General features: G+C 36.7%; 1 protein-coding gene across 2 annotated transcripts in view; it reads left to right on the top strand.

The window, feature by feature from the left end:
* Nucleotides 1–23757, top strand: part of LOC110449350 (interferon-induced helicase C domain-containing protein 1-like) — a 33179-nt gene extending 9422 nt beyond the window's left edge. The window contains exons 2-13 of one of the 2 annotated variants that reach the window (XM_021496169.1): nt 9434–9724; nt 11153–11290; nt 11737–11913; nt 14048–14130; nt 15172–15423; nt 15598–15760; nt 16217–16309; nt 16678–16850; nt 17252–17516; nt 19093–19332; nt 20027–20194; nt 23115–23757. In XM_021496169.1, coding sequence (XP_021351844.1) covers nt 9434–9724; nt 11153–11290; nt 11737–11913; nt 14048–14130; nt 15172–15423; nt 15598–15760; nt 16217–16309; nt 16678–16850; nt 17252–17516; nt 19093–19332; nt 20027–20194; nt 23115–23278 — 2207 coding nt within the window. In that variant the 3' untranslated portion in view covers nt 23279–23757. Of the gene's footprint in view, nt 1–9433; nt 9725–11152; nt 11291–11736; nt 11914–14047; nt 14131–15171; nt 15424–15597; nt 15761–16216; nt 16310–16677; nt 16851–17251; nt 17517–19092; nt 19333–20026; nt 20195–22637 lie in introns of both variants that reach the window. The other variant, XM_021496159.1, reaches the window with a different exon arrangement.
* Nucleotides 23758–23973: the final 216 nt, after the last annotated feature.

Here is a 23973-nt window from a genome sequence, read left to right as displayed (position 1 = left end):
AAAAAATATGGGCTCTTATGTAGAACTGCGTCCGCGTCGCAGAGCCTGGTAACATTCTAATAGAATGGCTAAGAGTTCTACTTGATAACGACAGCTTGACAGAGTTATGTCCCCTTAGTACGGGTACGGGAGTAAACAAAACACCCGCGATCACAACAAAGTCAGAATTTCATGTGAAATATGTTGTTTATTTCAACGAAACTTACATAATTATAAACAGTAAGGTATTTTCTTCTATATATCTGAAAATAACATGTTAATTTTCCCTAAATTTCTACTTATATGTGAAAAACCGTGATTTTCACGGTTGACTGCGGCGTACAAGTTTTACCCCCTTGAAAAACACATTATCGTCGATTTCTAAATTATTACATAATAAATAAACATTTTTGTAATTGTCACATTTAGAAAATAATGTTTGAAATTATTCTATATTTTTATAAAAATTATAAACCATCGCGTTAATGAGATATTAAAATATCTTTATATTCCCGGTACGGGTTTCAGTCCGGGTCCGGGAACGGGGTACAAGATTTACCTACCACCCTCACAACATAATCAGGACAGTACTAATAAACAGACGTTTATCGAACATTAACAGATTAATACCGTATGTATTGAGACACTGATGTGCTAGATACAACACAAGGTAACACTCGTTTAATCCATTGCTATCACACCAAGTACTAACTGACATGAATGCGAAAATATCAGCATTAAATGATTTCGATCGCGCAGACCTACTTTCGTTTTACAGTTTACATACATTTGTACATGTCGGCATAAACAGTATACCTTTACTTGTGTGCTTCATCGTGCTGAAGATTAAACATTGGCGCATTCTAGGAAAAGTTCGTGATTAAAAGCTTGTGTGTGTTGTTTTTATCTTAAAATTATCGGATAAAAGCATAGAATCATTATTTTACGTTGAATATGTCATTTAACTTTTAACTTTTAAAACTTGTCACCTACAAATATGCGCATACCATAAAGTATTGATGACAACAAGATATATGACAGTCTCACAAGTCGAAGACTTACAACGACTGGAAGAAAAGTGCGAACAAACATAGGTAACTTAAGCTCTCAGGGGCTTGTATTTCGACAAACATATATATATAAATGGTAAAACATTGTAACAGTGTAAGGCAACAACAAATTTTATCACAAGATACCTACGTTGGAAGGATTAAGATAAAGAGGCTAAATAATCATGCTGTACAAAATTTGGCACTAAAACAACTTACTTAAAAAAACAGTCCAGAGGGCAGGTGATTGGGACTTAGCATTTATTTGTAACCAGGAGCACGGGTTTGGTAGCTTTTAATATTAAAAGACGTTTTTAGTATTGATGCTGCTCGTGACGCCAGTGATGTATTTTTTGCTTACAAGTTAAAGCGTCGTTATCCAAAAAGAAGATTAATACAAAATTGAAAAGTGTGAATTGCCTACAGCTCCTGTCAAAAGTCAAAATCAAAAACATTCCTCTCATGTTCTTTCTCGTCACCTGGACGTTTGTAAGTTAGAACAGCTGGTCTCGCAGACGCTTAAACTATGTACACAATATATATACAGTTATACCATAGTATTGTAATTGTCTCGGTATGGCTAAGAATGCGTTCCAGGTGGCAGGTAATAGAGTATCAAATGTATTAAATTCAAATAAAGCACCACTTCAGGACAATCATGGATTCATATGGGTACAATGTTATTAAAATAACATTCATACAGTGCATGCAAGCTGAAATTAACAAATCATTTGTTTGAAATAACAAGTCATCATTTCCATGAAATTATCCAAATAAATAAGATCTTTAAGTCAAAACAAACTTCAGGTTTGATTGTTTAATGTACGTCCTATCAACAGCTATACATTTTCATTTAAGGACGGCCTCCCCCATTTGCTAGATGCATGCGTGTGGTGAGTTTGTGCATAATTAATTTGTGTTTTGGGAGTCTGTGGTATGTTCATGCTTGTCTCCTTGTGATAGCGCAGGACTGATGCTGACTTAATTTCACTGGAGCATACCGCTGAAGACACATCTTATTTTATGATCGAACCTCATTATCTCACCATCTTTAATAGCCAAGGGTTCATAATTTAAATTTGTACTATTCAACCTTGGCAGATTTAGCCTTGTGTTTAATTTCCCTCCCCTGCCACCTTGCATAGACACTTTACTAGCAAAACTTTAAACTTTCAAGGTTATTTCAGCACTGGTCGCCTATGTATTTCCCTTGGTTATCATTTACAGTTTAAATATGGCCAATTATCTCTACCAACTGATCATATACAGAAAATGTTTCTAAAAGTATTGTCCTCCTTTGTTGTTTTACATAAATCATGACATAGTTGACAAGGCAACTTGTTACTGGGGGCCGCCATTATTATTTACATGCACAGGTACTTGGTATTAATTTCAAACCCTCAGTTCACATCTGTGTATTATATAATGTATGATATAAAAAAAATATGTGGACCATAGGATGGTAATTCGTGCCAAGTCCCTGTGCCAGATTCAATCATTTGAAAGCTTGGAGAACAAGGCTAAATCCCCTAAGGTTGATTACATGAATATGTGAATACAAAATGAACGCTTGGCTAGCAAAGATGAGATGTTACAGGCTGGACAGATAATGACAACAAAAACAGGCTGAAAACATGTATGGAATGTGTTTAACACATTATGAATATGTAAAATCATGATGGAAGTCCATTTTACCCGAATTACCTGACGTTATTTTCAATACTTCAGTTCATCTATATTTCCACACTGTTCTCTGTATAAGGGATAGGAATCGGTTTGTTTTTTGGGTTTTAATAAGATTTTTGTGTCAAAATAAACTTCAGGTTTGATTTAGTATTGTTTAATGTGCGTCCTATCAACAGCTATACATGGTCATTTAAGGACGGCCTCCCCCATTTGCTAGATGCATGCGTGTGGTGAGTTATATATCGGATATAGTTTGTTACTTCTATAAGTTCCCAGTTTCCTTTTAGATAAAATATGTCATGTTTTAAGGTGACTTTTGAGAATTGGTGGTTTTGCGAAATTTGCTTATTGTTTTGCAAGGTACCAATATTTTTATGTTAATAACATATATAGGGTGCTTCCATAGCTACCACTAAAAAGGAGATTTTCTTTCCGTCGATTTTGGAAAACAATATCCAGAAATTTCAGATAGTTTTAAACTTTTGCTTGAAACTTACCATACTGACAATGTCAGACAGTTTCAGACATGCGAAACATATAATAATGTGTAATTCTTCTTGAATTTGGTGTACAGATAGATTTTGAATTGACATATCTGTCAGATCAGCACAAATTACTTAAATTGGAGCCTACATAAAGAGTTATGTCCCTTCACTTTCTTTTTCAAGATTACATGATTCAAACCATTTTCTACTTGAGTCATCGAATCTGTCAAAATCTGTCAAACCATAATTTACATGCAATTTACATGGGAGGGGGGGGGGGGGGGGGGCTAAAAATTGGCCCCCTGAAGAATTGGGGATTTTCTTTTCTTTCATGTCTACTACTTGGGGGACATTGAACAGACCAAAATAGATCGTCTGCCCCCATTGCAACACACTTGGGATCTTAAATCTTTCCTTTCTTTCTTCACTGTTCTGCCTTTCCTTGGTCGTGCCGCCTGAGAAGCATGGCGAACACTGAAGGATCAGTCTGTCCGTCATCACACGTTGTCGTTGGCGGCGGCAGTCACATTTAAGTTTTCCAGACTTTTTTTCGCCACCATTTACCATATCAATTTGTAACTTTGTATGTGGCTTAATCATAATAGATTACAGATCAAGTTCGAACCACGTGCCAATTTTTTATTTTTTTGCTGGAGTTACATGTATGACTCTTCACACATTGGAATTGTTCTCATAATTAACTGTTTGCCATACTTTGTTCGTTACCGCTTGCCACTTAGTATGTGGCTTTATCATAATGGGTTACAGTTAGAGTCCAAACTCTGTGTCAATATTTCATTTGTTGCTGGAGTTATGGCCCTTTGCACATAAGAAATCTCATAATTAGGTTTTCCCGGACTTTTTTTTCGCTACCACTTGCAACATCAATTTGTTACCTAATATGTGGCTTTGTCATAATGGATTACAGTTTGATTTCAAACCCAGTGTTAATATTCCTTTTTTTGCTGCAGTTTTGGCCCTTCGCACATAGGAAATTATCAAAATAAACTTTTTTTGGGACTTATTTCGGAACCGCTTGCCATATCAATTTGAAACTTTGTGGCTTTATCATAATAGATTACAGAGTTTGAACCATGTATTAAAATTACATTTTTGACTGGAGTTATGGCCCTTTTGCACATAGGAAATTCTCATATTAACTGTTTTCCATATTATTTGCAACTTAGAATACATGTATAATGGATTACAGTTTGAGTTAGAATCCAGTGTCCATGTTCTATTTTTCCTGGAGTTATAGCCCTTTGCACATAGGAAACACCCGTCCTCATATGACCCTGGCTGTTGCGAGGACATAAATCACCTTATACAGTACATCCTTTGATGGCTTGATGATGTTTTCAAACCAATGGTCTGGAGCATTACTTGGTTAAGAAGACTTTTAACAGAGGGTCTCTCTAATTAATACTCTGGCTCCCTAGGGTGAGGAGTGGGGTCCCAAAGGGGGATTCTCCAATTCAATTACTCAATTTGTTGTTAGGACCCCTGCACATCTTTAGTAATCAGATTTTACGTCCGTCTGTCCTTCTATCTGTTTTTAGCTCACCTGCCAAGGACAAGTGAGCTTTTGCCCTGGTGCGGCGTTCGGCGCCCCGTCGCTTCGTATACTTCGAACATCTTTGTATTTCAGGGATCCAAGGTCAAGGCCAAGGTCACATTTGCTATACATAGAAAATCATCCCGTCCCGTCGCGTCCCGTCTCGATTCAATGTAAACACTTAGCAGCTTCATTCTTTGACAGTTTTTGGTCAAACATTATACAAAGGTCAAGTATGAGTATACTTCATAAATCGTTGTATTTCAGGGATCCAAGGTCAAGGTCACACTTGCTATATATAGAAAATCATCAACTGATTCAATTTAAACACTTAGCAACTTCATTCTTTCACGGATTTTGGTCAAACTTTATACATAGGTCAAATATGGGTATGCCCTTGTGTTTCAGGATTCCAAGGTAAGGCCAAGGTCAGGCCAAGGTCACTGTTGCTATATATAGAAAATCAACAACTGATTCAATTTAAACACTTAGCAACTTCATTTGTTCATGGATTTTGGTCAAACTTTATGCAAAGGTCAAGTATGAGTATACCTGGACATTGTTGTGTTTCAGGGTTCCAAGGTCAAGGCCAAGGTCACTGTTGCTTTATATAGAAAATCATCAACTGATTCAATTTAAACAATTAGCAACTTCATCCAATATGTTATGGAGATGGTAATAACATACAGAAAAAACATATGAATATTAAAGTCAACTTATCAACTTTAAGTGTAGAACCTTGTGTGTGTGCATACATGGACTTTATCCAGTGTAATAAAATGTTTGCTTAAGCTTTTGGATAGCTTTTCAGCCTTTGATATCAAAGATCAAGGTCACTTACTATAAATAGAATATCAGTTTGTGCACTGTATTTCGAATTCTGTTGGACTGATTACAGTCAGATTTTGGAAGAAAGTGTCTGCTTGGGATAACTTTTCAGGTCCAGTGGTCAAAGGTCAATGGGTCACTATAAATAGAAAATCTGTTTAATGCACTAATGCACAAAATATCTTGATTTCTCTTGGGCTGATTACACTCTTGATTTTATAGCGTGCTTCCTCAAAGAAAGTGCCTGCTTTGGATAACTTTCCAGGCCCGGGGTTAGGTCTCTATCACTGTTACTATATAAATAGAAAATCAGTTTATGAAATGCACTACTTATATTTTGAGTTCTGTTGGGCTGATTACACTCAAGACTTTGTCCAGTGCTTTTATAAAAAAAAAAACTTGCTTTCACTAGTGTTTGCTACATGTATACCTAACCACAGTTTCTATTAAATCTTCAATAAACATAATTATGGAGAATAGTCACGGCGGCATTTAAAATATATATATATAAATCTTATTACCGGTTAGCTTGTAATAATAATAATAATATACAACATTTATATAGCGTCCTATATAATTTGTAAAATTACTCAAAAGCGCTGTACAACATATGGATAATAGTATTAGTTATACTTGTGAAACAAAAACAAAGGCTTACAATCACTTTTATACATTTAAGCAAGCAATGTTCACATACACACACACACCATGTAATTGAACAAATAAAGGGTGGTATTTACATGACGTCTTTGCAGAGATCCAAAAATGCAGATGTGAAGAGTTAGTTTTGATGTCCCTCTTGAATTTGTCCAGGATATTTGATTTTCTAGTAGCAGAAGGTAAGCTATTCTGCAACGTGGCCGAAACCCTCCTAAAGCAACGGTTTCCATAGGTCACAGTACGATATTTTGAGACACACAACAATGATTCTGACTCCAACCGTAGTGATCGTGACGGCTGCTACAGGGTAACAAGCTCCTATAGGTACTGAGGAGCGGTTCCATTCAGCGCCATGTTTGTGTAGTGTACTGCAACCAGTATCGTACAGGTCACCAGTGCAATGAATATAGCACAGGTGTGATGTGCTCTCTCTCTCTCTTTCGAGTACGAGTAACCAGCCGTGCTGTAGTGTTCTGGACCCTCTGTCCTAGGGTAAAATGAGTTGAAACAAACCTTTTAACCATTTCTGAACCAAGAAGCCGAGGGTGATGATTTCTGGTCAAACCCAGGTTCAGATAAGGTATATCAAGTCTGATTGATTGACCTTTCTTAATGATGAAAGATGTCAGAAACTACCAACTAAAGGCTAAAGTGGTGATGTTTGACAAGAAGCACGCTAAAATAAAAGGATTTCGGATTTTAAGAAGGATCGACCTTCATAAATTCTCAATGTAACATGGGTCAAATGTTTGAAAAGTGTGTGACAGGTTCTTTTTTTGTCATAGGTAATGTTATTGAGTGAGTAGCTTTATTCAGTCTATTTAAATGTATTGGAACATTTATCACTTTCTACTTTGAAGGCGACAAGTATGAGATAGATACTGGGGAAGGCGGATACCTCAAAACAGAATTATCTTAAGATGTAAAAAGAACAGACAAGATTTCACTCTTGTTTATTCAACACGAGACAAAAATCGATACAGTATATAGAAAATGAACTCACTAATGAGGAGAGATCATATTGACAAATCATTGTCCATTTGTTACTAAAGCAGTAGCTATGTTAAACATTATACGGCAAGGAGAATATGGAATTAATCATAAAAATGTTATAACACTACTGGAGGTTATTTGGAGAAGAGGTAATATAACTTATATTACAGATTATAATACAGATTCACAAACACAGGGATCAAATTTGTTGAAATATTTAAACAACTTCTTCTGATAAACTACCAAGTCTTTCTAAAAGACCTTTCTCATTTTGGGGTAGACCTAGCACGGAGCGTGGAGACAGAGACATAGACAGGCAAATACAGGGGTCATTTGAAAAATAATTTTACATGGAACGAAGTGTATAGGGTATGTCAGAGCGTATACACACACATGTAAAGTGACTACAGGTAAACGAACAGGTAACATTAAATGGAGACACATGTAAGCAATTATGTAACCGGTAACCACAGTCGTTATAGTCTTTTTGGTGGTTCAAAGCTGCAGGTATGTAAACGTGGTATTTGATATTTCAATATATCCGTTAAGGATCTCACCCAGGACGTATATTGTATTTTTCTGACGCCGATTGAGTTAAAAGAAATTCCCCAAGCCAAAATAATCAGTTGGAAGAAGTTCGTATTTTACAAGAGTGACAGGGATCACATATTCATTTGTAGATTAAATTTGCCATCCACAAACTTCTTAGGACACGATATTTCCATATTTCGAAAGAAATGTTTAACGCTTACACGGTGTCTTTTTAAAATAGCGTTAAGTTGAAGGAACTTGTTTCACACATTTTCGTCACTTAATTCCTTTGCATTTTTGTATAGATTTTGGTTGGACAAATGGACGTTTATTAGCATACCTACGTGGCAAAGTAACGTTTATAAATGTTCCTTTGCAACAGTAACATGATGGAGACGAAGCGACCTTTATTATTCTGTCATCTACTTTAAACACTACATACGCTACACTATTAGCCATAAAAGGAGTCGTTGTCTGTCTTGTCATATGTTCTTGTTTATTCTCCTGAAAAATAACAACCGAAGAAAAGTAGAAATTAATTCAGGTTCCTGCTATTTTCGACTTAGTTTTAAATCACAGCTTTCATGGAATTTTTCCATGCAACACAACCAAAATATTTAAATACGGGGAGGGGGGGGGGTGAATTTCGGATTTCTATACTACTGAGATCAACTCTAGCATGCACCGCGTCTTTGTTTTCAGTATAAACCATAATTAAAAAAAAGTATATCAGTTGAACATGTAATGAAAATCAGGGGATGTGTGTTGTCGCAAGCAGCGGACAGGAATCCCTAATACAGATGAAATAAAAAATAATTTTGAGATGTTTCCTGATTATACTACTCTTTGTGTCCGTCTCTGGCTCCTAGGTAAGTCTGCCTCAAAATGAGAAATGTCTATTTGAATGATTTTCCCTAATATTCAAGGTCATAGAGGTTATAATATTTAAATGAACTCTTCTGAATAACCCAAAGGTCCAGGCTGATGATATTTGGCCAGAAGCGTGCAAGGATGAACGGCTACTAGGTTTGTTCAAATGAACGATGTTCTCCCATATTCAAAGTGACAGGGGCCAATTGTCTTAAATAAAACTTAAAACAACTTCTTTTGAGTAATCAAAAGGTCTAGGGTGATTGTATTTGGCTATTAGCATACTGGAATGAAGGCCTATCAAGTCAGTTCAAATTTCGCCCATATTCCACATGATGGGGATTCATTGTCTTTAAAAACCTTTAAACGACTTCTCCTGTATAACCAACAGTTCTTGGGTGATGATATGTAGTCAGAAGCTTGCTGATATGTAGGGCTTCCAAGTTGGTTCAAATGAATGACCTTCACCAATCTTTAAGGTCACAAGGGTCAAATACGTTGAAATCATTAAACATTTTCTGAATAACCCAAAGGTCCAGTGTGATTGTTTGTTCATGTGAATTACTTATAGTCTTTCAAGCTCACATCTGCTCAATTGTGTATAACTCGTTAAAAATCCTCTTCAACAAAAGATATAGGGTGATGATCTCTGAAAAGCTAAGAGATAGAATATGAACTTTTTATCGAAATGAGATAAACGTTATAATGTTTGAACTTTTTTTATAATTAAATGACGAAACAACAAAAAGGTACATTGCGTAAAACACTGCAATTCACCGTATATTTAACTGTTTCAGTGGCTGAGCTATTCTCGGACTTGTCATTAATCACAGATCTACCGAGGAGGATCGGTGAAGGTTGGGATGGCTTGTTGGTACGTCTAGGTCTGACTAGGGTTGTCATATACCATATCAAATTCAACAACCATGGACAGTTAGAGGATATGATTAAAGATGGCCTGGATAAATGGAACATACAGAATATAAAAGAACCTGTCTCGAAAAGGGCAGCAGCATTTCTTGAAGCCTTGCGGGCACAGGAAATGGTTCCTCTGGCGGAAGAACTGGAGGAAGAATACAACTTCAATGGTAAGTAGGCCACACCTGGTAAATCATCTGTAGGGTTATTACTATATTGGAGGTCAGGTAGGTCAAATCGCATACAGCTCTTTGAGAATACAGATGAAGTAGGTTGCACGTATTGCTGATACATGTAGCGGATGGGTAAAGTTCGCGAATCCTACTGCTGAATCTTGGGAATAAGTTCTGGCGGGGCAGATAGGACACTCCTGAGACAAGGTATTGGTGATGACCTGGGCATTAAAGGTTAGACATATTATGTTCTTGAAAAGGTAAATCATAGTACTATCGTAACCTCATCTTGATATATTTTAGAGGTATGTATAATTAGATGATGCTGTTGGATTGTTTATTTAAAGTAACCCATTTGTTGTTTATTTATACACTTTCATGTGATGTTTATTTATATACATACATGTGCTGTTTATTGATATAGATCACTGTATTGTTTAGGGGTAAGGGTTATATACATCCAAGTGTTGATTACTTATGTACGGTCATGTGTGTTGTTAATTTATATGTCAATGTGTTGTTGATGTATTTACATCTATGTGCTGTTTATTGATATAAATCACTGTATTGTTTAGGGGTTAGGGTTATATACATCCAAGTGTTGATTACTTATGTACGGTCATGTCTGTTGTTAATTTATTTGTCAATGGGATGTTTATTTATATTCGTTTATTTTTTGTTTATTTATAAACGTCCACGTGTTATTCATTGATACACTGTACGTCATCGTGATGTTTCTGTATATATAAATGTGTTGTTTTTTGTACGTCCCTGTTCTGTTTATTTAGATAGATCCAGTGTTACTTATTGCGTAAGGAAGACCACCAGCCTATTTGTCATACATGCGATCCACCATTTATAGTCAAACACTTTATGATTGAATGCGCTGATTTCAAACAAATACATGACAGATTTAATGATGTACCATCTATGAGCGGATTATTCGATACAGTTTCCGTGCAATTAATATTTGACTATTTACACTCAATTGAACATTACACAATGCATCTCAAGCACACACACAGGCACAGGACTAGTAGTTAGTGCATGATAAGGCAGCTCCTGCTAATTCCTCAAAACATGTATTGATTAATATATATGCTAATTGTATTGACTGTACAACATTGTATATCTATGTACTGTAAAGCGCTTTAGAGTGACTTGTGTTAGCTAGATATGGCGCAATATCAAATGTTGTATATTTATGTTGTATATTTATTTACAATAATATATGATATATTGTGCAGCCAATTTGTTCGATTTGATGTATTTCTTTTATCCTTTACTTATGTTAACCTATTTAGTTTTGGTTTGATGTGTTTATTTTCGTGAATGTTGTTTTTAAAAGTATTGTTGGCCCTAAATGTCTTACATTGTCGATGGGCCGTTACATAAAGTGTGTAATATTATGTGTTGCATACAAAGAACCCGAGCTTGTTGAGAGCACACCTGACGTTACGGAGGACCCACGTGATACGTCAGCCGACACAAGTATAGTGTATACACGTGAAGCGTCAGGCGATATCATGAACAGCCTGGATCGTCCGAAAAATGACCGTTCTGGTAATTGAAAATTCCCAATTCGGTACAAAAAGTTGTGTACTATATATGTATAACATATTTTGAGAAAGCTGGAAACGGGTATAATAAATTCGTCATGTTTGTTTGTTCATTTTTATATTTATTTTTAACTGATGGGTGAGTGTATTGAGGGGAGTCTAAATTATCGAAGTTATCTTCTCGGTCTTCCCCTTAGTTGACACTGAAGAAACCACAATGATCAGCCGTCCTCACATTAACATAGCTGCTACGGAAACATTTAACCTCAAAACACAACCGTAGTCAATTTATAACAAAACTTTGAAAACGAGTTTGATAATCTCTAATTATTGAATATATTTCTGAGCGGAACGATTTTATATTAGGTGTGCCTTTGTTCAGTAGTTCTGGATCTATAGATCTATAACAGATCCTTCCAAAAGCTAACTCTGTTTTCTCCCAAATACTAGACCCGACGGAAAATGGACCTGACATCAACGGAGACTTCCCCCTGCGTGATTATCAAATGGAAATAGCACAGGATGGTCTAAAAGGGGAGAATTCAATCATCTGGGCACGGACAGGATCAGGGAAGACCAGGGTTGCCGTGTACATTATGAAGAATCACCTTGACAACAACCCAACAGGTATGGCTCTTTAATCACCCAAACAGGTGCAGCATCTATCCTGAGAGTAATGATTATTCATGAATTATTCTTTTAGTCACCAATATGAAAATTTCTCTTTCTATAGTGTACCGGGACATTTTCGCTGTAATATTTCGTCCTCAGTGAGGTAGGCAAATTTATCACTACCGCGAAAATAGGTACATAATAGACTAAGCATATCTGTCAAACATGAGATGCGAAATTGCCATTTGACAAAGTGATTTAAACTGCGGAAGGCAAACATTTAAAAAACAGACTTCCATATTGGGAGCTAGAATGCAATAAAACGGCGCAAAATTAATGAATGAAAAAATGGTTACCTTTCGGAAATACATTCGAAAAAGAAGGGATGATCCAGAAGAAATCGAGTTGTCTGATTCTAGGACGACATATGCCGTGTACATTAAGGTAAACACTGAATCCGCAGTGGCCATGATTTAAAGTGTATCGGGATGTATAAACGATCAGACTGGTGAATGTATTCTTGGATAGACAGCATATTGTCAGTATATCTGAAAGAGTATTAGAAGAGCATTCCAAGATTGATATCGTCCAGTAAACTCTTCAATATATTCAGCCAAGTAGCCTAGTTGAAGGACACAACTTGTTCTTGTGGGAAAGTGTACAGCCTGATAAATATTTGGTCATCAAACCAAACATAGATATTGTCAACAAAGCTATTGTCAACAAAGATCCCCGTTATCTCAGGATTTTATCTTCAGTAACTATATTTTCGACTGTTGTCAAGTTTTTCACAAAAAGTACCCTAAAATATAACCTTAAGATACAACTTTAAATTCATAGATTATTGTGCCTGCAGGCAGGGCGTAATACTTGTACCTGCTGCTTCCATTGCATGATCGTAAGAGTCGACTAAATTTGGGATATTATCTTTTCTCTTCTTTCTTAACAGCTTTCTCTCTTGACAATGCCTCACTTTTGGCCTTTAGTTGAACGTTCGCCCCTGTGAGGAACGTTTTGAGTTCTGTCCCCTGAAAGAGACATACCAGAGTCTGTAAAATGGTAGTTTCTACTCCTGCTTAACGCTCAGCAATTTAGGAGTGGGACGACAGGTTCGCCCGTTTTCTGTATAATGTGACCGGGTGGGGTGTCCTGCCGGGTGTCTTCGGCCGTTGGTTTCAATCCCGCGCTATCACAAGGAGACAAACACGAACATATCGCAGCCTCCCAAACACACACGCATACATTACACACACGCATCTTGCACACAGGGGAGGCCGTCCTTAAATGCTATAGCTGTTGATAGGACATACTAAACCAAACCAAACCAAACCAAAGCTGCTTTGTGTGTCTACTTATAGCTCGGAAGTAGATAATTGAGCTTGGTGGAGGTTCACTCACTTCTACGATCTCATCAAATAAGATATAAAATGTTATCTGAACTGTATATTAAACAAGTGTAGATACTATATTTAACTTGGTTGTGTCGACGGCTCGGGATATCTTTTTCACAGTCAACTATATTTTGCAAATACGCTGTACAACAGACATTTCGAGTACATTTCAAAATTACGCAAAAATTCTCTGTACATGTAACAACTATTTTAGTATAGATGTCATATCAAAATTGTTATGTAGGTTATGTCATGAAATTAACTTGTTTAAGGCCATAAATTTACACCTATATACAATTGATGGTAGCCATGATATCATGATGAATTACACTGATGAGGTAAATAATTTGATTTGTGTCAGTAGTAAGTAGTACGAATGAAATGAAAGACCATATACAAAAGAAGCATATATTTGATTCATCAAGAACCGGAGAATAACCCAAGACACACTGTATTACATCTCGGTGGGGAAAATGAAACAAAAAACAAAAAATTGAGACAAAGGAACCTTATTTCGGCTTTGTGACAACAGTGTACATTTTCACACTAAATCATTGAATCCTTTTCCCTGTTTAATCTGTTGTTATTATTGTGAAACATTCATCTTTTCTGTAACAAAACCACATTTGTAAACAGTTAGATGTATTCCTTATCATTACCTGCACTCAAACATTATTAAATTGATAAAAAGTTCCGACCTTTAAAAAAAACTTTTTTTTTTTAGTTTGAATTATTTTTTGACTTGTTTTTCTTTTCAGGGAAAATTGCATTTTTCAACACTACGATGACGCTTCTGGATCAACAGTATGAAGTGATACGTAAATTCTTACCCAAGTATAAGGTAGATGTACAGTCATTTCTTATTAAGTGTAGGTCCATGACTCTTCTGTATATAAAATATATGTTTACCACAAGTAACATTACCTTTATAACATATATAATTAGAGTTTTATATAAGATGCTATTTTTTATAGATATTTTGTTTAATTGTATGACACATTTTGCTTCCTATTTTCAAATTATTATATATTATGTATTATTGTCATATATTAGCTGGGGCATAATCAAGACTGTGTGAAAAGTAAGCACTACGTCTGTGAGCATGCCCGGGATAGAAAAGTACTCCTTATTAGCAGCTACATAAAATATGTGTGGCTTTGCTATAATAATCGAAACATAAAACATACTCACCCGACCACACACACAGTTGATTTAATATTTGAAAAATCAAACTGAATCATGCAGCTCTTAGCGATTAGGTCTGAGAATAAAACCGTCCGTCTACGTAACTCCTGTATTCTACTGTAAGCCTTCTATGCGGTAAAGGTAAGGTACAGTGAATAATGATTCATTTGGTTTGGTTTGGTTTAGTATTGTTTAACGTCCTATCAACAACTATGGTCAGTTAATGACGGCCTCCCCTGTGTGCAAGATGTATGTGTGTAATAAATGTATGTGTGTTTTGGGAGGCTGAGATATGCTCGTATTTGTCGTCACTCATAAAATTGCTGAGCGTCAAGCAGAAATAGGAATTACCATTTGTAATGAATTTGGTATGTCTCGGATAGGGAACAGAACCAAAAGCCTTACTCATAAGGGCGAACGCTCAACTAAAGGCCAACAGTGAGGCATTGTCAAGGTGGGTAAGGGGTAAGTTGTTTAAATAGAACAGAAAATATAATATCCCAAACTTAGTCGCCTCTTACTATCATGCAATGGGAGTATCAGGTACAACTCTTAAGCCATACCTGTAGGTACAATACTTACGCCCTACCTGCAGGAACTGAATAATGATTCAAGTCATGAACAAATAGAAAATAGTTGAATAGCACATTTAGCACATACCTTAATCGTGGAATAATAAATGCCTTTATATTGATAGCACCAGATCATGAAGTTCAGTGGAGTGGAACAGAACGAGGTTACCCTCTTATCGAATACACAGCACTTCCGCGTCTGTGTCCTCACTCCCATGACACTTGAGAAATACTTGGCAGAAGAGACCGTGTCGCTAGATTTGTTTTCTATGCTCGTATTTGATGAGTGCCACCACACACGTAAAAAAGAACCATACAACCAGATTATGAAATACTACAGGAAATTACTTCAAGATAGCACCGTCAAACTACCACAGGTATGTATACTGCATCGCAAGTCACATTGATTTGGTGTATGTGCCCGCAATGAAAAGCCGTATTTCTTGTGTTGTACTGTGATTGAAACCTTAACGCTTTAAAATATTGTTTCTGAATAACGTTTGTCCGTCGTCACGATTTCCCCAGCCCTCACTGTTTTTTTTCTTTACTAGATTCTCGGATTGACAGCGTCGGTAGGAACTGAACGGGCCTGCAATGTAGATGACGCAGAGAAAAGTATCCTCGAACTAATGGCCCGAATGAATGTTCACAAGATCGCTACCCCCCGGATCAACAGGAAGGAGTACACACAAATGTTTCCAGAACCCGAAAAACGTACGCTCACATTATACTCTATCCGAAAGACAATGGTGAGCTTATGTCGTACCGCAGGCGTCCGTTGTCCGTCAACTTTTCCTTAAAAAAAGCTTCTAGTCTTAAACACCTTTATACACATTGACTTAATTTGGCATCCTTAGGCAAAGGGGACTAAATTTTGTATAAACGAAGGGTGTAGTCCCTCTGGATACAGTGGGTCAGGTCCCAATATGGGAATGCGAGGTTTAAATTTTATTTTGTACCATTTCAGGGATTTTATCCAAATTTGGCCTGGAACATCATTGGGCAAAGGAGACTTAGTTTTGTATAAATGGAGTGTTGCCTCTCTGGGTGCAGAGGGATTGGGTCCAAAAAGCGAATTTGAGGTTTAAGTCTTTATTTTTTCCCCTTCTGTACCGTTGGATTGTTAATGATAAATAAAACCATCGTTTGACAAAGTGTTTACTATTTCAGATTCCGAAGTCATGAAGGACCGTACGACTGATCCAATGAGAGATACTATAGAGGACGCTATGGGTCGACTTGAGACATGGCTCCAAGACAAATGTGAGTCTTACTGTATCCATAAATGCTATTCGTCAACTCTTTGAATACACTCATCCAGCCACTAACTGCACGACATGTCTTCACTGTAAAATGGGTACGAGGATGATATCACCTCGTTGGAAATGTTAGATTGCCAATCAGTCAGTGTTTCCCACTCATTTTCACTGATTACTACACTACTCATCCGTTCTAGAAGTATTGTCGTGAGATTTAGCGACGACACTTGGCCTTTGGAATCTCTTGAGTTCTTAATGTACCTGTGAACGTTCACAGGTTTTATAAATAGAATGAGGCTATGTTATGTCCCTAAACAGTAAACATTTACTAAACAATAGATAATACCATTCACGTTTTCTGTATCCGTCTAGTGTGTGATCTTGACAAGAACGTGCACAAATTGTTGGGGGAAATACCTGACAAAATGCGAATGGAACAGCAGTACCAGTCTTGGCTGTCCCGACTCATGGGCGCTCTCCCTCGAAGTGAAGAGTTAACACCGGAAATTAAACATCAGGCAATTGTGATAGCAGAACACCTAACAGTAAGTTGTACAGTCATCTTTGGTAATATTGATAGTGAAGTGTGTTTATGTCTCTGTGTTTCTTCGTACAGGTTAACGGACGATGTCCAATTTATCGAGAAAATGTGCCTTCCAATGGCTGCTCTAATGTATTTTATAAAGAATATTGGCTGGATCGTATTATCTGCTAAAATCATAAAATCCTTTCTCAAAATAACCCCGAAACTGAATATAATGTGTTTATTACAATCAAGAATAGTTATGGAAAGTTTCAATAAAAGATGTAACAGGGAAGTATTATGAAGTGACGCCAATGTTCGCCCACAACAGATTGGTCGACAATCTGCCTGCAAAGTTTATCTGTAAACGTTAAAACAGATTTGCATTGTGAATAGTTAAAGGACGAGATATCTATTTTGTAGATGTACCAGACTGCTCTGAGTGTAAACCACACATTATGTATGAAAGACGTGCTGGAGCATTTGTATCATTCGTCACTGAAATACAAAATACTGGAAGGAGGAAAAAAGAACGCAGTAGTAATCTCTAACTCATCCCGAAACAATACAGACGAGGATAATACAGGAAGTGATAATACAGGCGTGGTCAATACAGGAGGTGACAATACAGATGTGGACGAATCAGGAAATGACGAGACTGAAATCACATGTGTCAGCCTTTACACAAGTAAGATGTTTTAACTGTTTCATCTGCAACTTCAACACTGGTACTAGTTTTTCATTAGTAGCCATTGCATGTGTAGTAACAAAGAAACGTTACTCAAAGTTACATGTGTAGTAACAGAGAAACGTTACTCAAAGTTACATGTGTAGTAACAGCGAAACGTTACTCAAAGTTACATGTGTAGTAACCGAGATACGTTACTCAAAGTAACATGTGTAGTAACAGAGATACGTTACCCAAAGTTACATGTGTAGTAACAGAGAAACGTGACTCAAAGTTACATGTGTAGTAACAGAGATACGATACTCAAAGTTACATGTGTAGTAACAGAGATACGTTGCTCAAAGTTACATGTGTAGTAACAGAGATACGTTACTCAAAGTTACATGTGTAGTAACAGAGATACGTTACTCACAGTAACATGTGTAGTAACAGAGATACGTTACCCAAAGTTACATGTGTAGTAACAGAGATACGTTACTCAAAGTTACATGTGTAGTAACAGAGATACGTTACTCAAAGTTACATGTGTAGTAACAGAGAAACGTTACTCAAAGTTACATGTGTAGTAACAGAGATACGCAAGACAATGTTAAGTAACTTGTAACAAAGTGGTAGCTTAGTTTCTGTAATCAATCAATGTATTTTTGTATATTTAAATGTTTTTTCTGGCATATTTCTACTATTGTTTTTGTAACCATTAATAATATACTTCAATTACCATTCAGTTTTGTTTGACAGCCGTTAATGTTATTGAAAAACTAACAAAAAAAATTACGGAATGTGGTTTAGAACATTCTGCATACCTTAATGATGTTAAAAGTCTATTTCAAACATTATAATAAAGCAACTAGCGTGTCTTTTTTTAAGAAATCACGTTAACTACAATAAAATCTAACAATATTATAGGAAACTTAAGTGGAAACTGACTTGGTAAGCTCTACGCATTATGTTTCTAATCATGTTCATTGCCTTTCTTTTGAAATTAAAAAATCCTTATTTATGAGCTTATGGCATGGTGCGGCGTCCGTCGTCCGTCCGTCGTCCGGCGTCAATATTTTACTTTAAACAACTTCATCTTAAAAACCAAAGTTTGTTCAAATGAATGACCTTCAATAATATTTAAGGTCACAGGGGTCAAATATGTTAAAAATTTTTTTTAAAAAAATCTTCTGAATAACCGTAAGGCCTAGAATGTTGATATCTGGTCAGTAGCTTGCTGGTATCAAAGGCTTCTTAGTTTGTTCAAATGAATGACCTTGAATAATTTTCAAGGTCACAGGTGTCAAATTTGGATAAACATTTCAATGAACTAATTTCAATAAACAAAAGGATAGGTTTGTGATATTTTGCAAGTTGCATCCTAAGATTAAGGGTTATACAATTTGTTCAACACAATGACCTTGTTCGACTTTCAAGGTCACCACATGATGACACGTTTTAAATTTTTTTAACAGCTTCTTTTAAATGACTTTTAATCATGAATACTGATATTTTGCTTGTAGCTCTGTGAGATTTATACCAGGTGAGTGATACAAGCCCATTTGGCCTCTTGTTTTAAATTAATTTCATGTTACAGGCGTCACCAAGAAGTTGGAAATCCTCTCAAAGAACGATGAATATGAGAATCCAAACATTGTCCGACTCCGGAAGATGGTTGACAAAAACTTTGAGGAGAAAGGGAAAGATTCCACATTCATTGTGTTTGTAGAACAAAGAGAATCTGCCGTCGCCGTATCAAAGTACCTGACAGAGAAATCCTCCTTCGCTAAATGCTGTTTCCTAATAAGCGCACAGTCAACGGCAGATGGCGACGGAAGTACGCACTATTCAATACACATGCTAATATATCATTGATTTGCTAAGCACATATTTTTTGTGAATACCCATCTTCACGACTACTGACCATAGAATTATTGACGATAAATTGAATTCAATCAGGAAAATGTCCAGTTAAGATCATATTCCATTTTCTATCGTATAGGTTTATATGCTTGTGAGATATGTGAATTTCTTATCGACTCACTGTGAGAAATGAAGCCAAATATATATATATATATATATATATATATATATATATGATAAAAGCAGAAAAATTCTCCTTACGGACGAAGAAATAATGTAAAAAAATTTCTCAACAACGAGTCTTTAGTACTTTCATCTATTCTAGGAGAAGAGAAGAAAGTACTAAAGACTCGTTGTTGAGAATTTTTCTTTTAACATCATATATTTATATATATCTTGTAAGGTATAGGTTGTGTGGAAGAATAATACACAGACGATGCACTGTTACTGTGTCGCAACGATTCAAGACCGAGTTATCTCTTGATTCGAAACTGATAGATATTATTGACGTAGTGATATATATGTTAACGAAGGAGTGTAACGATAGGTCACGAGAAACAGCTACAAAACACATGTTGAATGTGCATACCATAATTTATTGTAGTTCTACCTAATGATAAACAGACCCGTGTGGTATAAGACATAACAAGGCTTTATTTTTCCGACAGAACAGTCCCAAGCCGAGTATAACTGGGTAGTGCAAAGACTCCTGTCAAAACAAATCAACGGACTGGTGGCGACACAGGTGGCCGAAGAAGGCTTGGACATACCTGCCTGTAACTTCGTCATCCGTTACAACCAATCTAGCAACGAAATATCCACCATACAAGCTGCAGGTGTGTATTTTACATAGCCTTATAGCTACCTAACCTTTTTCATCATTACAGCAACAAATGTCTGTTTCACATTTCCTCACCTTTTCTCGTCAAACAATCTTCATACCCCTGCAAGTCGGGGATTGGGAATGTAAGATACAAGTTATGCGGAAACCCTGTATAATTAAATTTCCTCGCCCTCCATTTGGGAAAACAACGAGAATGAAAATAAATCTGATACATCTATTGCTATATTTAGAATTATCATATTTTCTATCCTTACACCTTCCATGGCTTCGCTTCACTTTTGTCCTTGTGCAGAGTGTTTGCATAAGCATTTGGTTCTGTCCCTTTGCCAGGGTATACCAAATTCCTTTAAAAAGGTGGTCGTTATTCCTTGCTTAAAGTTGGCATTTAATGGCAACAAATGAGCCGCTTTTTATACGCCCGTCGTCCGACGGGTCGTATGATGGTATAGGCTGCGTTGTCCTATGTCCGTTCGTTAACGTTTCCTTGTTATAGCTCTCATGTCTTCATTCATGAACATATCTTGATGAAACTTGGTACACGTATTGCATACCAATATAGCTGGAACAACTTCGCATTTCAGAATGTACGTGCGTTTTGGGTTGAGTTATGCCCTTTTTATTGTCAAATAAGGGCATTGTGTAGTAAATTCAAAAACATTTTTTATTTTTTAATCAATTTCTTTCAAATTTTGTACGGTAATGCTAGAAGCAATAATGTTTAACAAATATTACGTGTTTTCTGTAGAGTTTCAACCCTCCGCGTTTTGGCATATCACACTTGACACAGCAACACTGTACTTCATTTTTGCCGTTAACTTTTGATTGTTTACACGAGAACAATTGTTCTCTGATTTTTATTACCTGAATGCGTTGGAAGAGTTCTTAAATCGTGACATTTAAACTCTATTCGGCAGAGTTATGCCCCTTCTTCATTTCCAAATAGGGACATTCTGTTAAAAATTCAAGGACTTTTAAATTGTTTGTTTAATTCCTTTCAAATTTAGTTTGGTAATACAAAGTTCAAACATGTTTAACTTATTTTACAGGTAAATACATGGCAAGGTCACAGTCACCAACAAAACGGTGGCAGTAAACACTTTAAAATCATGTCACTACCTACTTCTAATATATCAATATCCTTTCGAGGGTCTGACGGGCGTATCATGCTTCCGCTCGCGGTGCTCTTGTAATTCTTTAAAAACGGTTGGACCAGAGTTGTTCATTTATGAAAATGGTGTTGATGAAACCTGCTGATTTAATGTTGTTTTCCAGCGAGCCATGTCGGAATGATATTTCAGCGGGGTACTGCATTAAAATCGGCATCAGATCCTGGCAATCGCATGTTGGCAAATTCACAATGCCTACAACACACATACAAACAAACATCATAATACACATGGAGGAACACTTTAAAGGCCTTTCGTTGGTAATAGGACGTTACAAAAAACCAAAGCCAAACCATACAATTAGTAAGCAGCCATTTATAATAGCCAACACACTACTTTGTCTCCCTATACCATGCAAGCCTCAAGTGTGAGTTTCTGTCAGCCTACATATGACATTTTACCTTACTCCACCATACATGCCACGAGTGTGCTTCGTATCGCATGTAGATTACCTACTACGTCTGATGTCAGACCACCCCTGCAGGTCGGGGATCGAGAAAAGAATACACCTGATGTTACCCACTGCATGTAAGAGGCGACCAATGTGCTAATCCTGCTTTGCTATGTGCGCCCTCTACTAGGGGACTTAAAAGCGACCAAAATAAATCTGCCGGAATCTTAATCTTTCTTTTTTCTTCTACATTGTTTCATTTCCTAAAGCCTTGCTTGGCAATACCGCACATTTGGCTTTAATGTTGAGTGTTTGGTCCGGATGTGGAAGGAAATGGGTTCTGTACCCAGGCATACCAAAATCCTTAAAAATAATAGTTATACATGCTTAACGTTCAGCATTATGAGAAATGACAACAACTAGTTCACCCGTTGTCAGTATGATGTGACCGGGCGGAACTCAGTGCTTGGTGGCTTCTGCATGGTATTTCAGTGAGATAGCAGCACTATACAGTCGGCGTCATGTCTAGCTCCGCGCTATCACAAGTAGGCAAGTACACCAACATACCCTGTATCCGGCACACATACAGACATGCACGCTTAAACAACTCACATGGATGCACGTCCTTAAATGACCTTAACTATTAATAGGACGTTCAACAATACAAAACCAAACCTGATGTTAGACACATTCCCTGAACATGAAAACGAGGGTCAATGTGTATTTTAAATGCATTTAAATAGTTACTCAATATGAAGTAATCAACGTAAATGTGTACTAAATGTGTGTATGTGAAAGATTGAATATAAAGTCGACTGAAACATACTTCAACCCATAACTATCATCCAGAAAAAATGTATCTAAAATATTTATTACAGGAAGGAGTAGGGCAATGGGTGGGACCGTCATAGACTTTGCTAACGAACGGAAACACAGACAGGAGCAGGGGAACGTAATGAAACTGACACTGATGAATCAGGCGCTGGAGATGGTATTAGGTCGGCCTGTCGACAGCATCCGACAGGAGGTCAATAAACGCATGGACTCCATCACTAAAACAGAGGCTGAGGAGGAGGAGCGCTCCAGAGAGGCTGGAAGAAAGAATAAGACGCAAGGCAACTTTACATTGCGATGTTTGAGGTGTCAGGAAGTCGCAGTGTCTAGCCCTGACATTAGACGCTATAAAGAAACCAATTACATTGTCGTAGGCAGAGATTTCTACAAAAAAGCTAAACGTCGGCTTAAAAAGAAAGTCACATGTTATGAAAACATGACAAAAAGGTACAAAGTCTATTGTATAAAATGTGGTTCTGATTGGGGAGCAGGTATTTGTATGCGAAATTTATTTTTTGCAGTGTTGAAGATAAGGCAGTTTATCGTGAGGGACGATGACACAGAAAAGGAGTACTTTGGCGTGCCTTGGAGCGTCATACCTCATACCGTACAGACCATGACTGAGGAGGACTTTTCCTCTGTCGCTGCCTTAGACAAGCTCATTGAAGATGCCCCCGACAACTAGTTGAATAGTATAGCAGTGTGTGACTTGGGTAGCTAAAGTTCAATGTACACTATCTTTTGAATGCACTTTTGGTGCAATGAACTTAGACTTACTAATAAATTGACTAGCGGTGTAGATATACGTAAACACCTCATGGTTATTATTATAATCATTGCTACCCTTCGCAGTTGTTTTGGTCTCTAAATTGTTTTAATTAATTGGAGTTACATTGGAGACCTTTTTCTATTTTAATAGTAAGTTTGTATAAAGTAGTCTATGAAACACAGAAAAAGTGTGTGTACATGTCAACAAGTTATTTATCGTAAGGAAATAAAAAATGTTCCCTATTAATTTCATTCTGTTTATAAATTACTTAAATACTGTAAACTAGTTTTATGTGGTTAAATGTGGTTAATAACTAATTGTGTCTATTGACAGTGAAATTAAATATATTTTTAATTTCAATTTTATTGTCATTCTTGATAATAAATGTTATTTTGTAAATATCAAAACCTTATCTGACTTTATATTATCTCTGATACTGAACACGTATATTATTATCATTAATTTACCAAATACATGTTGAAGTTCTAGCAGTTCCAGGAATAGGCTTGATGTATCCAACTGCATGTTGTAAAACACTGCGAGTGCGGGGCCCGCTGCGAAATCGGGGGTTGTCTCCCGTGTTTTCTGCTAAATGGTCTTTGAAGAAAACA

The sequence above is a fragment of the Mizuhopecten yessoensis genome, unplaced genomic scaffold (genome assembly GCF_002113885.1).
Source record: "Mizuhopecten yessoensis strain PY_sf001 unplaced genomic scaffold, ASM211388v2 scaffold443, whole genome shotgun sequence".
Lineage (NCBI taxonomy): Eukaryota > Metazoa > Mollusca > Bivalvia > Pectinida > Pectinidae > Mizuhopecten > Mizuhopecten yessoensis.
This window is presented reverse-complemented; position numbering and strand designations above follow the sequence as displayed.